At 37.4% G+C, this 14,300-nt stretch overlaps 1 protein-coding gene across 44 annotated transcripts in view; it reads left to right on the top strand.

Moving 5' to 3' along the window:
* The window catches only part of IL15 (interleukin 15), a 121,972-nt gene extending 111,788 nt beyond the window's left edge, over positions 1-10,184 (top strand). For all 44 annotated transcript variants that reach the window (XM_070609014.1, XM_070608999.1, XM_070609031.1 and 41 more), the window contains 3 exons: positions 4,876-4,920; positions 6,876-7,013; positions 9,768-10,184. In XM_070609014.1, coding sequence (XP_070465115.1) covers positions 4,876-4,920; positions 6,876-7,013; positions 9,768-9,878 — 294 coding nt within the window. In that variant the 3' untranslated portion in view covers positions 9,879-10,184. The remainder of the gene's footprint in view (positions 1-4,875; positions 4,921-6,875; positions 7,014-9,767) is intronic.
* The last annotated feature ends 4,116 nt before the right edge of the window (positions 10,185-14,300 follow it).

Raw genomic sequence — 14,300 nt, 5'->3', positions numbered from 1 at the left:
ATAGACTAGGGTCTCCTAATGTAATAGCTCAAATACTAGAATAAAATTGAAAATTATTCATCATAGAAAGAAGCAGGAAAATCACAACTTGAATGAGAGAAAACTCTGAAACAGACTCTGAAACTGAGATGGATTGGAATTATTTGACGAGAACTTTAAAGCAGCCATCATAAAAATGTGCCAGAAAGCAATTACAAATACCCTTGAAACAACTGGAAAAAATAGAAAATCTTAGCAAAATAATACAATATGTAAAAGGAATCAAATAGAAATTACAGAACTGAGAAATCAAATAACTGAAATACAAAGCAAACTGGAGAGGCTCATTAGCAGAATGAATATGACAGAGGAAGGACAGCGAACTTCAAGACAGAATAATAAGAAAACAACAAACTAAAAAAATGGCTCTGGGATCTTTGGGACAAAGATCTAGCATTCCTAGCATTAGCAACCCAGAAGGAGAGGAGAAAGAAAATATAGTAAAAGACAGAGATTGGCCAAATTGATAACAAAACGCATACCAATTTTATGCTGTCTATGAGGAACTCACTTCAAATCCAATAACAGGTAGATTGAAATTAAAAAGAGAGAAAGAGATAAACTATATTGTAGTGAGTTGAGTCATGTCCTGCCCCCCCAGAATTCATGTCACCCAGAACCTCAGAATGTGAGCTTCTTTGGAAATAGGGTCTTTGGAAATATAATTAATTAAGATGAATTCATACTGGGGTATGTTTGGACCTAAATCCAATGACTACTGTCCTTATAAGAAGAGAACAGGACACAGAGAGACTCACAGAGAAGAGACCATGTGAAAATGGAGGGAGCTAAAGACCGAAGAAGGTTGGAATGATGCAGCTACAAGCCAATAAAGGCCAAGGATTGCCAAGAGCCACCAGAGACTTGGGAGGGGTAAGGAAGAATTGTTCACTAGAACCTTCAGAGGGAGCATGGTCTTATTGACACCTTGATTTTGGACTTCTAGGTTCCAGAACTGTAAAAGAATAAATTTCTGTTGTTTTAAGCCACTTACTTTGTGGTACTTTGTTATAGCAGCTCTAGGAAGCTGATACATATGCACATAATAATTTTAAAAATCAGAAGTGGCTTTATTAATATCATGTGAAGTAGACTTCACCGAAAATAAAATTACTAGAGTCAAGAGGGACATTACGTAATGATGAAAGATCAGTCCACTAGGAATATATAATGATCTTAAATGTGTACACGCCAAGAAATGGAGCCTCAAAATGCATGAAGCAAAAACTAATAGCACTGAAAGGAGAAACAGACAAATCCACAATTATAGTCGAAAAGGATATAGAAGAATTGGACGACCCAATCAACTGACAATATCTAATTTACATAGATGGAACATTTCACCCAACAAGGGCGAATGCTACTTTTTTCAAGCACCATTCATCAAGACTAAATATATCCTGAGCCATAAAACAAACTTTAACAAATTTATCAGAATTGAAATCATTCAGTGTGTGTTCTCTGACCACAGTGGAATCAACTAGAAATCAATTATGTAAATACAAAAGGAAAATCTCCAAACACTTGGAAATTAAATAATATGCTTCTAAATATTCCATAGGTCAAAGAGTAAGTTTTGAAGGATATGAAAGAATACATAGAACTGAATGAAATGAAAACACAACATATCAAGATATGTGGGATTCAGCTATAGAAATACTGAGAGGGAAATTTATAAAACTCAATGATTACATTAGAAAAGAGGAAAGATCTCCAATCAACTAAGTTCCCTGCTCAAGAAACTGGAAAAAGAAGAGCAAAATAAGCCCAATGCAAGCAGAGGGAGGGAAGTAATGAGGATAAGACCAGGAAATTAATGATATTAAAATCAGGAAAACAATAGAGAAAATTAATGAAACATAAAGCGCCTTATTTGAAAAAAAATCAATAAAAGTGATAAAACTCTGGCAAGACTGACAAATATAAAAAGAGAGAAGACACAAATCATCAATACCAGAAATAAAATTGGAGGCTCTCACTATAGAAACTGCAGCCGTTAAAAAGATAATAAAGAATAACCATGAACAACTTTACTCTTATAAATTTGACAACTTTGAGGAAATGGACCAATTCCTCAAAAACCACAAACTACCAAAACATAACCAAGATGAAGCAGATAATGCAAAAACTTCTATAACCACTGCAGACATAAAGTCATCACATACAAGCTCCCCAAAAGAATCTCCAGGCCTGGCTGGTCTCACTGGAACATTCTACCAAACATTTAAAGAAGAAATAACACCAAATTTACATAGTCTCTTCCAAAAATAGAAGAGGGGGGAACACTTCGCAATTCATTTTAGGAAGCAAGTATTACTCTGATGCTAAAACCAGACAAAGACAGTACCAAAAAAGAAAACTACAAATGCCTCTAATGAACTTCGATGCAAAAATTCTCAATAAAATAATACCAAACCAAATCCACCAATGTATTAAAATAATTATACGCCATGGCCAAGTGGGATTTATTTCAGGTATGAAAGATCTGTTCAGTATTTGAAAATCAATTAATGTAATCCATTGTTATCAACAGGCTAAAGAAGAAAATCATATCATATCAAGAAAGTCAAATCCTATCAATTGATGCAGAAAAGACATTTACAAAAATACAAAACGTATTCATGATAAAGTTTCTCAGCGAACAAGGAACAGAGAGAGAACTTCCTCAACCTGATAACAGAGCATACGCAAAAAACCTAGAGCAAACATCATACTTAGTGGGGAAAGACTGAGTGCTGTTCCCTAAGACTGGAAACAAGGCGAGCATGTCTTCTCTCATCCCTCTTAATTCCACATGGTACTGGAACTTTAGCTAAATAAGTAAGGCAAAAGTAGAGAAACAACAGGCATAAGGCAAGAAAAAGAAATAAAAGGTATGCAGATTATAAAGGAAGAAATGACAAATCACCCCAGATCTTTTTTGGGAGAAAATACCAATTAATAGCTATATTTTATTTAGATAATATAAATTAAAACCACAATGACATATCACTATGCACCTATAAGAATATATAAAATCAAAAATAGGGATAATGCCAAATGTTGGCAAGGATGTGGAGAAACTGAATCATTTATATATTGCCAGTGAGAGTGTAAGAGTGTACAGCCACTCTACAGTAGTTTGGCTGTCTTTTATAAAGCAAAACATGCATTTACCACGACCCAACAGTTGCAGTCCTGAACATTTATATTGGAGAAATAAAAACTTATGTTCACACGAAAAACATGCACTGAAATGTTCCTAGGGCTTTATTTATAATAGTTAAGAACTGGAAACAACCAAAATGTCCTTCAGTGGGAGAATAGTTAAGCTGGTACATTTTATCATGGAATAACGGTGAGCAATAATATGAAACGAATTACTGATATTCACAACAAGCTGGATGGATCTCCAGAGTAATATGCTGTGTGGGAAGAAAAAGCCAATCTAGATAAATAAACTGTGCTACATCCATACAATGAAATATTATTCAGTAATAATAAAAAAAAAAGAGCTCTCAAGCCACGAAAAGACATGGAGGGACCTTAAAAGCATATTGCTAAGTGAAAGAAGCCAATCTAAAAAGGGTTCATACTGTATGATTCCAACTATATGACGTTCTGGAAAAGGTAAAACTATGGAGACAATAAAAAGATCTATGGTTGCCAAGGGTTAGGGGAATGAAAGGGATGAGTAGGCAAAGCACAGGTGATTTCTAGAGCAGTGAAATTATTTTGTATGATACAGTAATGGTGGATACATGTCATTATACATTTGTTAAAACCCATAGAATGTATAACACCGAGTGAATCCTAGTGTAATAATGTAGTGTATGTAATTTGTGGACCTCAGTTAAAAATGCATCAATATCGACTCATCCATTGTAATAGATGTACCACACTAATGCAAGATATTAATAATAGGGGAAACTGGAGGAGGTGGGCAAGGGGATATATGGAAACTTTCTGCTCGTGTTCTGTAAACCTACAGTTGCTTGAAAAATAAAGTCTATTAATTTGTTCAAAAGGCCAATCTCAGTAGCCAGCCCAGTGGCCGAGTGGTTAAGTTCACATGCTCCGCTTGGGTGGCCCAGGGTTTCGCCAGGTCCCATCCTGGCACAGACTTGGTACCTCTCATCAGGCCATGCTGGGGCGGCGTCCCACATAGCACAGCCAGAGGGACTCACAACTAGAATATACAACTGTACTGGGGGCTTGGGGAGAAGAAGAGAAGAAAAAAAACATATTGACAACAGATGTTAGCTCAGGTGCCAATCTTAAAAAAAAAATCCAATCTCAAAAGTTTACACACTACATGATTCCATTTATATAACATTCTGAAGTGCTATCACAGGAATGGAGGGCACAGAAGTGGTTGCCAAGGATTAGATGGGTGGGGGAGGGGGCGTGTGGAGAGGAAGGTGGTTTTAGCTACGAAAGAGTAGCAGGAGGATCCTTATGGTGATGGAGCTGTTCTGTGACTTAACCTTGGTGGTGGTTACATGAATTTACACACTGATAAGATTGCATAGAACTACACACACACACACACACACACACACACGTGCTAATGCACATAAAACTGGTGAAACCTGAACAAGGTGGATGGATTGTATCAATGTCAGCTTCCTGGTTGTAACATTGTGCTACGGTTATGCCAAATATTACCATTGTGGGGAAATGGTGAAAGGTCCACCAGCTCTCTTTGTATTTTCTCTTACAATTGTATATGAATTTAAAATTATCTCAAAGCAAATTTAACTTAAAAAAGCTTGATTTAATGTTTTCAGTAGGTTGTTCTCATTATGTCTAAAGCAGGGCATGGCTTCTCATATGATCTAACTTTTCTCCTTTCAGTCTATACATGTTGATGCCACTTTATATACTGAAAGCGATGCTCATGTGAGTATAGTTTATTTTTTTCAAAATTGCTATATTTTCCAGTTTTCAAAAGTCTAAGAAGTATATTTTCATAAATTTACTGATGTATGTGTAGTTTTAAAATCTAACTTTTGGTGTGTTCTTACAACATATGATCGATATATTTCATAAGTAATTGTTGAGGTTGTGGCACTTGGGGACAAAGAGCTACCTAGATGCTATTTTTGTAATAGTGGCAAATCAAAATATAAAAAAGCCTTTTCCGTCAATGTCAAACAAAACATATTACACGTTTGTGATGCAATTAGATCATGATGCAATTAATGCAAGAATCAGGTTAGCGGATTCAATTTGAAGGTATCCAACATATCAGTTGTTTTCAGTGCTGTAGTGCATTACAATCTTTAATCATATTTTCCACAAATTGCTTAAATGCATTCATTTTCTACATTTTGCATGAATCTACAATGATCAGAAAAGGATTCTGGCTGGTTATTCCCTATGTGAGAAAAGAAACAAACACAACCCATAAAACCTATCAGAATTCAAAAATGATCTTGAGCTTGTTTCATTAATACGCTGACCTTGCCTAAGGCGTGTATGATTTCAGCCATGTTGCTAGTCTTCCCTCTGGATTGGTTGTTAAAAGCCAAGAAACAAATCCCCAACTTCTTTTCCTCATGGAAAACAAAGTCTGTGTTGTGTGCATTCAAAACAGTGAGTTATCTTTCTGTTGTTCCTCAATTAGAACTTCTCTGAAACAGAAAGTTCTGCCCCCACCAAAACTGTCTAAGCATTGGAAAGAAGCCATAGCCAGAAACTAGAAAAAAATGGACATTCATCAACTGCTTGGATAGTACTGATGCACATAGAAATTGTCTCCCTCCTTTGACTTTGGCATGTTTTCCATTTTTCTTTGCATTTTTTCAGACTAGAAAGCAGTCAATTAACCACCAACACTCAGCATCGTGAGACTGCTTTTTTCAAAAAGATAACCTTGCAACTCTTGGGTTGTAGGAAGAAGCTGCGAATGAAGTTTAGATGTAAATCCTGACTCAGCCGCTTCCTAGCTGTGTTACCTTGAAAGTCACTAACCATTTTTGAACCTCAGTTTTGTAATCTTATCATTATATTTATTATTTATTTTGTTATCAATATGATGACAGTACTTACCCTTTCAATCCGGAGCAGCTGCTGAGGGGGATAAGGAATATTACCAGTGCCAGGCTTATGAGTGTGTTCCTTCATTCATTCATTTAGTAAGCATTGTGCCTGCAGGGTCCCAGGCATTGTATAAGGCACTGAGAACACAAAGTCAAACAAGTCTGGGGATCCCCAGATGTTCGTTAAATGCTTCTTTTCTTTTAAGTTTAGGTTTTTGGTAAAGTAAAAAATTTTACCAAAGTTTTGTTGTGGGAAACGCGTTTTTGTGGTACCTGAAAGGTACCTGTCTGATTTGGCCAGCTTGTGAGGAGGCAGGACTTATGCTTTGATTTTTCTAACAAATGTCTTGGAATCACGGTTGCCTCTGGCACTATGGAACTTTCAGGAACAGAATGAATAGCGCCTACCACTGTTTCAAATGTTAACACTACAGTTTTAATCTAAATATTCTTCCCCGTGCACTGTGTATATGATTGTCTTGAGAGTTTCAGGATAGCGTTATCATCATCTTACCCAGAGGAAATTTGCTCAGTATGAAGAAGTGGCTTATTATTTCCATGTTTTCTGGTTTTATATTCTTTCTTCGCCATCCTTCTTAATTGTTTTGCTGTCAGTTTGTTTTGGTTTTGGTTTCAAAGCCGAAAGAGAAAAAAAAAATCAAGCCGCTTCCTGTGTAAAACTTCATGGGGGTATTGTGTTTCTTTATAAAATATTTGGATTGACAGTTACAAACATCAAAATTACATCCATGTGAGAATGAGTAATGGGAGAACAATTTTATTTCAAAATGGTTCTTTGTAATTCTATTTTAGCCCAATTGCAAAGTAACAGCGATGAAGTGCTTTCTCCTGGAGTTACATGTTATTTCGCATGAGTCCAGAAACGAGGACATTAAGGAAACAGTAGAAAACCTTATCATCCTAGCAAACAGCAGCTTATCTTCTAATGGGGTGAGTCATCCAATAGTTATGGGGAACTACAGCGGATGTGTTGAGAGTGATTGGGAGAAGTCATTAGCTGGATATAATGGACAAGCAGACCCTCTGGAGGGGCCCTTGGGAGAGGGAGTTAATTCCCGTGGAGTGGTATCCAGAACTGGCACCAGCACTAGTGTGCACACAGACCAAAACTGTTCATTGATTTATTCATTCAACAGACAGTTACTACATGATGCCAGGCAGTGTGCTTTGGTGCTAGAGTGACAGTGGTGAACCAGTCAGGTCACTGACCTCAAGGTGTTTATCACAAGGTGCAATGGATAGACATTAATATAATTACATAATTAAGTGTTTAGCATCAATAATAGCAGTCCACGTTTATTTAGTTTTTACTCTGTGCCAGACACTGTCCATCCAGGGTCAAGAGGTAATTCATTGAATCCTCACAATAAATCTATAAGACAATTATCCTTGTTTCTGTTTTAAGGTTGAGGAAACTGGAATACTGAGAGCTTGAATCATTTCCTCCAATTCATGCAGCTAGTAAAATAGGGAGCCAGGATACACACACAAGTAGTGTCACTCCAGAGTGTGTCTCCCTATCTACTGAAAGAGTAATAATAAAAATATTAAAATTTGAGTATAATTTGGGCCATCCCAGGCATCATAAGCAGTGTAGGGTTCCAGGAAAGCAAATAGTAGGGACTCCCATCGTAGGCTGGGGGATCAGCTAAGCAAAGGCCCTGAGGTACAAAGGATTATGGCTTTCATGGCAAAACACTAGTGGTCAAAGGAAAGTGGATAGAAAGAAGTTTTATAAACAAAGAAAGCATAATAATTTGTTAACTTAACAAATACTCTCGGGCCCCATTGTAGGCTCTCAGGATAACAGAAGTGAAAAAAACACACGTGGTCCCTCCTCTTACGGAGGAAAGAAGCATAAGTAAGCCAATCAATAAGCAAATGAATAATAAGTCAGTTATTTATTAAGTCCAATGGGCTAAAAGAAGGCAGATAAGGGGGCTGGGATTCTATCTGGGGAAGGTTTACCTGCTAAGCTGACCTTTGGCAAAGGCAGGAGGCAAGGGGACTTCAGGATACGCAGAGAAAAGGGTTCAAGCAGAAGCAACAGAAAGTGCAAAGACCCTGAGCTCGTGTGGCTGAACACCTTGGATTTTCCCTAAAGATGCAAGGCTGCTTTAGATCTCTGCTTAAATGTCACCTTCTCAGTGATGTCACCTCTTTACAGTTGCAATCCCATCTCCACATCATCACGCCCTGTCCCCTTGTCTGCTTGTCCCACTATCTGACACACTATGTGTTTTACTTAATGGATATTGTCTGCTTTTCCCTACCACAATGTCAGCTTTCAAAGAGGCAGGCATTTTTGTCTTTTTCAATGCTGTATTCACACTCCCAAAACAATGCCCAGCATATACTAGGTATTCGATGTATTTATGACATGAATATATTAATGTTTAAAATATTCTTGTGATATGTTATCTCTGTTATCAATTGAAAGACTGAGCCATGCAACAGATACCTTATGACAGTATCAGTGGTGAACTCTTTAAGGTGTATGTTCACAGCCACCCTCATCATGACATGAGGTGACACGTAGTGGAAGGAGGAGGCAGGACTGTACCATCACAAGACCTGGACAGGGAGAATTTCAATGATTATGTCAGCTGAAATGAGTCATTTAATAACTCTGCCTTCCTCTCTGACATGATGATTTTCAAGATCAAATAGGACAGTATTATATGGAATATGACAGTACCTGGCATAGAGTATGTCCATAGAGTATATTGGTGAATCTGAGTTTCAAATGCTTAATGGCTATAAAATCTAATTTTGATTTTTACTGGTACAGCTTTCGTGGTTCAGATGATCTCTAAAAAATTTATTTATGATTGCTACATTTGGAATATTCTAGTTACCCATGAAACTGTGTTTGAATTACAGCAATTTGTGGTATTCACCTAAATAGTTCAATTCAACCAATAATGATTGTATGAGCAATATGTGCCAGCCTCTGTGCTAGATGCTAGGGAAACAAAAATACATGCCCTTGCCCTCCTGGAGGAGCTTAGAGAACAGTGATATAAAAAGCATAAAACTCCATACTATTAATATAATATGTGATGTGATATGAGGGAGCGTCTAGACTAGGGATTCTGAGAATGTAAAGAGGGGACATTTAGCCCAGCCCTAGGAGCTCACAGGTTCAGGAAAGCCTTCCTAATGGAGACAGCACCTGAGTGATCTCAGGTGTGGGTAGCAGTAGCTGAAATAGGAAGTGTGGAACAGGCAGAGAGAAAAGCAAATGCAGGGAGGCATCTAATAGCATAATGTGTGCTTAGGGGAAAAGGGTGAGTTCAGTGTTCCTAGGGCATCACGTTTGAGGCAGTGGGAAAGGTGAAAGAAATAGGTAAGGAACAGCTCAAAGGAGGGCCTGTGCACCATGCAGGGAGGCATGGATGCTATGGTAGGGTAGATGACGGGAAACCATTGGAGGGCACTAAGCAGGAAGTCCATGCTCTGATAGACATGGCTTATTTTTTTTTCAATGTCCTTAATCTATTAGGAAAAATAAGCCCATATCAAATCTCTCAGTTCTCTTTTCCTATAGTTCTTCCTAATATAAAATTAATTTGCCAAAGTTTTCACATCTGAAGACCTCACCGCATTGTTCAAATGATGTGATATTCTCAGGAAAGAAATATATTAGACTTTCCAATCTAACCGTTTCTTTTCATTTGGCAGAATGTTACAGAATCTGGATGCAAAGAATGTGAGGAACTGGAGGAAAAAAATATTAAAGAATTTTTGCAGAGTTTTGTACATATCGTGCAAATGTTCATCAACCTTCCTTGATCACAATCGATCCTCTTCAGCAATTCTGTTATTAATAAACATCTTCCCACTGCTTAGAGGCAATGAAACACTGTGCATTTCAAATGTGCTGCCAAAACAAGTTTTTTTAGCAAGATGATCAGGATCTTGGATCAGATGAACTCTTAGAAATGAAGAGTCAAAACTGTCACCGAGTAACATGGTGTCTACGAACTGTCCTCAGACTGATTTTACTCATTTATTTTTAATTTATTATTGAAATTGTACATATTTGTAACATAATATAAAATGTTGAATAAAATTGTGTACATATTTTGTCCTTTGAAATCGCACTGATATTTTATCTCTTGAAAGAAAATAGACAACATTTGTTCAAGGGTGAGAGTCAAATGACTTAATGACTGGTGGGGCTGGGTACCACTGCTGCAGGTGAACAGATGCTCCAGCCAGCGTGGAACCCCTGACTACCAGGCCGCATTTCCTTCCCCATTAGGTGTAGACTCCTAGGAAGAACTAACTACCGAGGAAAAAGGAGGACTACGTATGAACCTGCGCTTTACGCTGTCATTTAGTTATTGATATATAAAGCATGTGTTATGAAAGAAGGAAATTGCAAGTACCTGGTGTGTAATGTGCCTCAGTAAGTCTTTGGTGGCGGCAACAGTAAACCTGCACTGAGAGGTAGAATTGTGTACAGAAAACTAATGGTTGCAATGAGTTTATATTTCATGCTTTCTCAAATACAGGTATTTTATTTTTCACATTCTTTTTTACTATATTTGTAGAATTAAAAAAAAACTGCCAATTTGCTAGAGCCAACATTATCTGAGAGAAAATAATTGTTTATATATATTTTACAATATGCTGTCCAAAATTTGCAATCTTTCTTCTAATGGAACTATGACTAAACTGAACTATTCTTGTCTCGTTACAAATTTATTTCATCCGCTTCACTTCTGACAGTCTCCACTGAGGGACCATAGGGCAGGAATTGATCTCCTGAGAATTAGATTTCTCTCCATTGCACAGTACAAACTGGTCCTCTGTTGAAACATTCTTTGATCACCCCATCCGTGCTCATATATCTCATTGCTCTAGTCAATATACGATTAAAACTTTCTTTCAAGATAGTTTTGGAGAAATCTGTATCCTATTTGACTTTCAAAGAGTCATGCATTGCCTCTCATTTTGTTCCCTAATCTCCGTCCAAACAAACAGTATTAGGCAGCCACAGTTTAAAGTTTAGGGTTTGGGATTGGGGCAGATTTTGTTTTTTTTTAATTTCATCTGAGATGGGAGTTTTTTCCAATCCAGCTTCTATTTTTATATTTATTTTTTCTTAGCTTTTCTATTAATGGAGAATAGGAAAAATGCACCGTTTTTCACTGTGAGTTTCCAATCCAATCCTTAGACAAAAGTTGGCCCCTCTTCCAATGGTGGTTGGGATGGGGGAAGGAAAATCATGATGGCAGTCACATTACCAGTAATATTTTATAGTGACCAATAATCCATCCTGGTTATATAAGCACACAAGTGGGCTTAAAATTTGGCATTTTCCAGTGCTCAAAATCAGAATTCCTCCCACGCTAGTTACTTAATATGGATCGCTTCAATTGATCTTAAGAAACTCCAGGCATAGATCTACAACTCCTTAAAACACTCTTAGCTAACTTACAAAGCAATCATGTAAAACAATATGAATTTTATTTTTCATGCTTATATACTTAACAAAACCAATCTTTCTTTTGAGTTTCAAAATCTGCCCTTCCTGAACTGTCTTCCTTAATTAGCCAGCCCAATGTCTTTGCCTAGACTAAGATACCGGTTTTATGTCTCACTTACTGCCCTAAATGCTGGAAGTATTGCCATACCTCACATATAATAAAGAAAGCACAAATCCATAGATTTAGAACCTCCAAGAGTAAAGGCGAGCCTAGTAAAAATCAGGTTTACCGTCCAAAGTCATGTTGATGGATTATATTCTTATCTTTCTTAATTTCAGATAAAGAAAAAGATATATGAAAGAATATTATTTCTAACTTCTCCCTGGCAGTAAACAAAAGGAGCTAGAAGGCAGAGGACATGGAAATGCAAACAGAACCAATACATAATTTGTGAGCCCAGAGATTTTTAAAACCCAGTCACAAGTCTGGTTTTATATACTCTCATTCTTTATCTTAGAACCGAGAATCGATGGAATTATTTTGTTTTGCTGCTGTTGTTGTGAGAGGAGCTTATGTGTTTCAATGTGTTACTGTTTATGGCTGTCAAATTCAATGGCTCATAAGGTCAAATTGACGCATACAATATGAAAATCAAGTAATGTGATTGATTCCTCTCTTACCCCCACACAGAAATACTACAGCATGCATTTTTGTTCTTTCATCTGTGCTTTATCAGGCTTAGTGTAAGCTTCTTGCATTCACATGAGAGTCACAGTTAACTCATGCATGTCATGTATAAATATTTTGCCCAAAGGAAATCCCATTTCCATAGAGATTTGATTCAGTGCTTCTGAGTGTGTCTGATGACTGAATTTTGTCTTCGCTAGGGAATTTATTATTCAAGGTAAACTTTAGCTTCATTGAAAAGTCCCCTAATTGTATAATCTATCTGTTGCAACATAGAAGAAAAATGAATGAATCATTAATAAAGAGTCATTATTTTGTCCTATATCTTACTTCTTCAATCTAGTATTTCAAAATAAGGTAACTATTACAGGAATTGAAGAGAAAATTGTTACATAGAAGCAGAATTGAAATTCGTACATTCAGTTTTTACAAACTTCATCAACACTTTCAGAATATTATCATCAGAGAATCCAGTGTCACCCTATAGGGGTTTTGTCTTCATCATCATCATTATCACTGTTTTCTTTCATTAAAAAATTCAGCCCTGGGGCTGGTCTGGTGGCGTAGTGGTTAAATTTGCATGCTTTGCTTCAATGGCCTGGAGTTCGCCAGTTTGGATCCTGGGCATGGACCTACACACTGCTCATCAAGCCATGCTGTGGCAGCGTCCCACATAGAAGAACTAGAAGGACTTGCACCTAGGATATACAGCTATGTACTGGGGCTTCAGGGAGAAAAAAAAAAAGAAGAAGAAAGATTGGCAACAGATGTTAGCTCAGGGCCAATCTTCCTCACACAAAAATAAATAAATACAGTGAGTCAATGACATAACAGACCTAATGTCCTTCCATCTTAAAAACAAGGCATTTATCCCTTTAGGAATTGTAAGCCTACTTACTGAAAATCTACTGTGTGCAAACATTATGCTCAGGGCTGCAGTTACTGCTATGACATAAGACAGCCACAGTCTCAACCCTCGTGAAGTTTCTATTCTAGCAGAAAGGTCATATTATCAAATTAATCACTGGAATGCTTATTCAATTATTATCCCTTCTATGAAGGGCCCCAGGAGAGCATATACAGAGAGGAGCAGATTCGTTCAAGATGTCAGAGATAGCTTCTCTGAGGCAGTGATATCTGAGCTCAGCTATGAATTATAATTAAGAATTCTCTGGGCAGGTGGGGTGGGGGGGAGTAAGAAGAATCAGGTGGAGAAACAGCCTGCCAAAATCTTCAGTCGGGAAGGATTATAGCATGTTCAAAGAGTGGACGGCAGGCCAGAGAGGCTAGGGTCAGAGAAAGCACTGAAAGGAACTGTTAAGTATCACCTGGTCTTATGGGCTCTGGTAAGGATTTTGCTTTAGCCTCCAAAAGAAAGAGACTCATTCTGGCTTGTACAAAAAATACAGGAGGCATTGTTTCTACTGTCCAGACAAGATTTGAAGTCAAAAATTGCCTTACCACTAAATCCCAGGGTAATAAAATTATTTCTAATAACATCATCTTACACACACCTCATTATCGCAGTTATTTAATGAATTCCTTGCAATACTTAATGAACTTCAGCAAGTCATTATTCATTCACTGTCTAAAGCAACAAACCTATTTGCAGTACATCCAACTTAAGAGGCCAAGGTCATGAGCATCAACATGTAAGTCTAGCATTGGGTTCTGAGAACAGTCAGAATTGATCTGTGGTCAAAATGCTAACATAGGGAAGTCTTCTTGAAAGAAGGACTTTCTAAATCACTCTTTAATGAGAACTATTTGATATAAGGGCAGCTGGTCATTCTTATCAAGAAAAATGAGGTAGAGAAAGTCGCCAAGATAGAATGACAGTGCTCTGCTGACTAGTGACAGGGCACAGTTAAAACAGGAGAAATGGAAAGAAGCAAGGTAGGTGGGACTGGGTGGGGAGAGAGAAAGCTTTGAAAGCACAATTGCACCATGTAAAATCGGGCATTCATGGGATTAGGTTGTATGGTGGCTTAGAAGAGACAAAAGCTGGTGTGTTTAAGGAGAGGATAAGGAGGAAGCAACAGTTCTGAATAAGTGACAGTGAAGAGCCAAAGGTGAGACTAGAATGTCAGTG

The sequence above is a fragment of the Equus przewalskii genome, chromosome 2 (assembly GCF_037783145.1).
Source record: "Equus przewalskii isolate Varuska chromosome 2, EquPr2, whole genome shotgun sequence".
Taxonomy (NCBI): Eukaryota; Metazoa; Chordata; class Mammalia; order Perissodactyla; family Equidae; genus Equus; species Equus przewalskii.
This window is presented reverse-complemented; position numbering and strand designations above follow the sequence as displayed.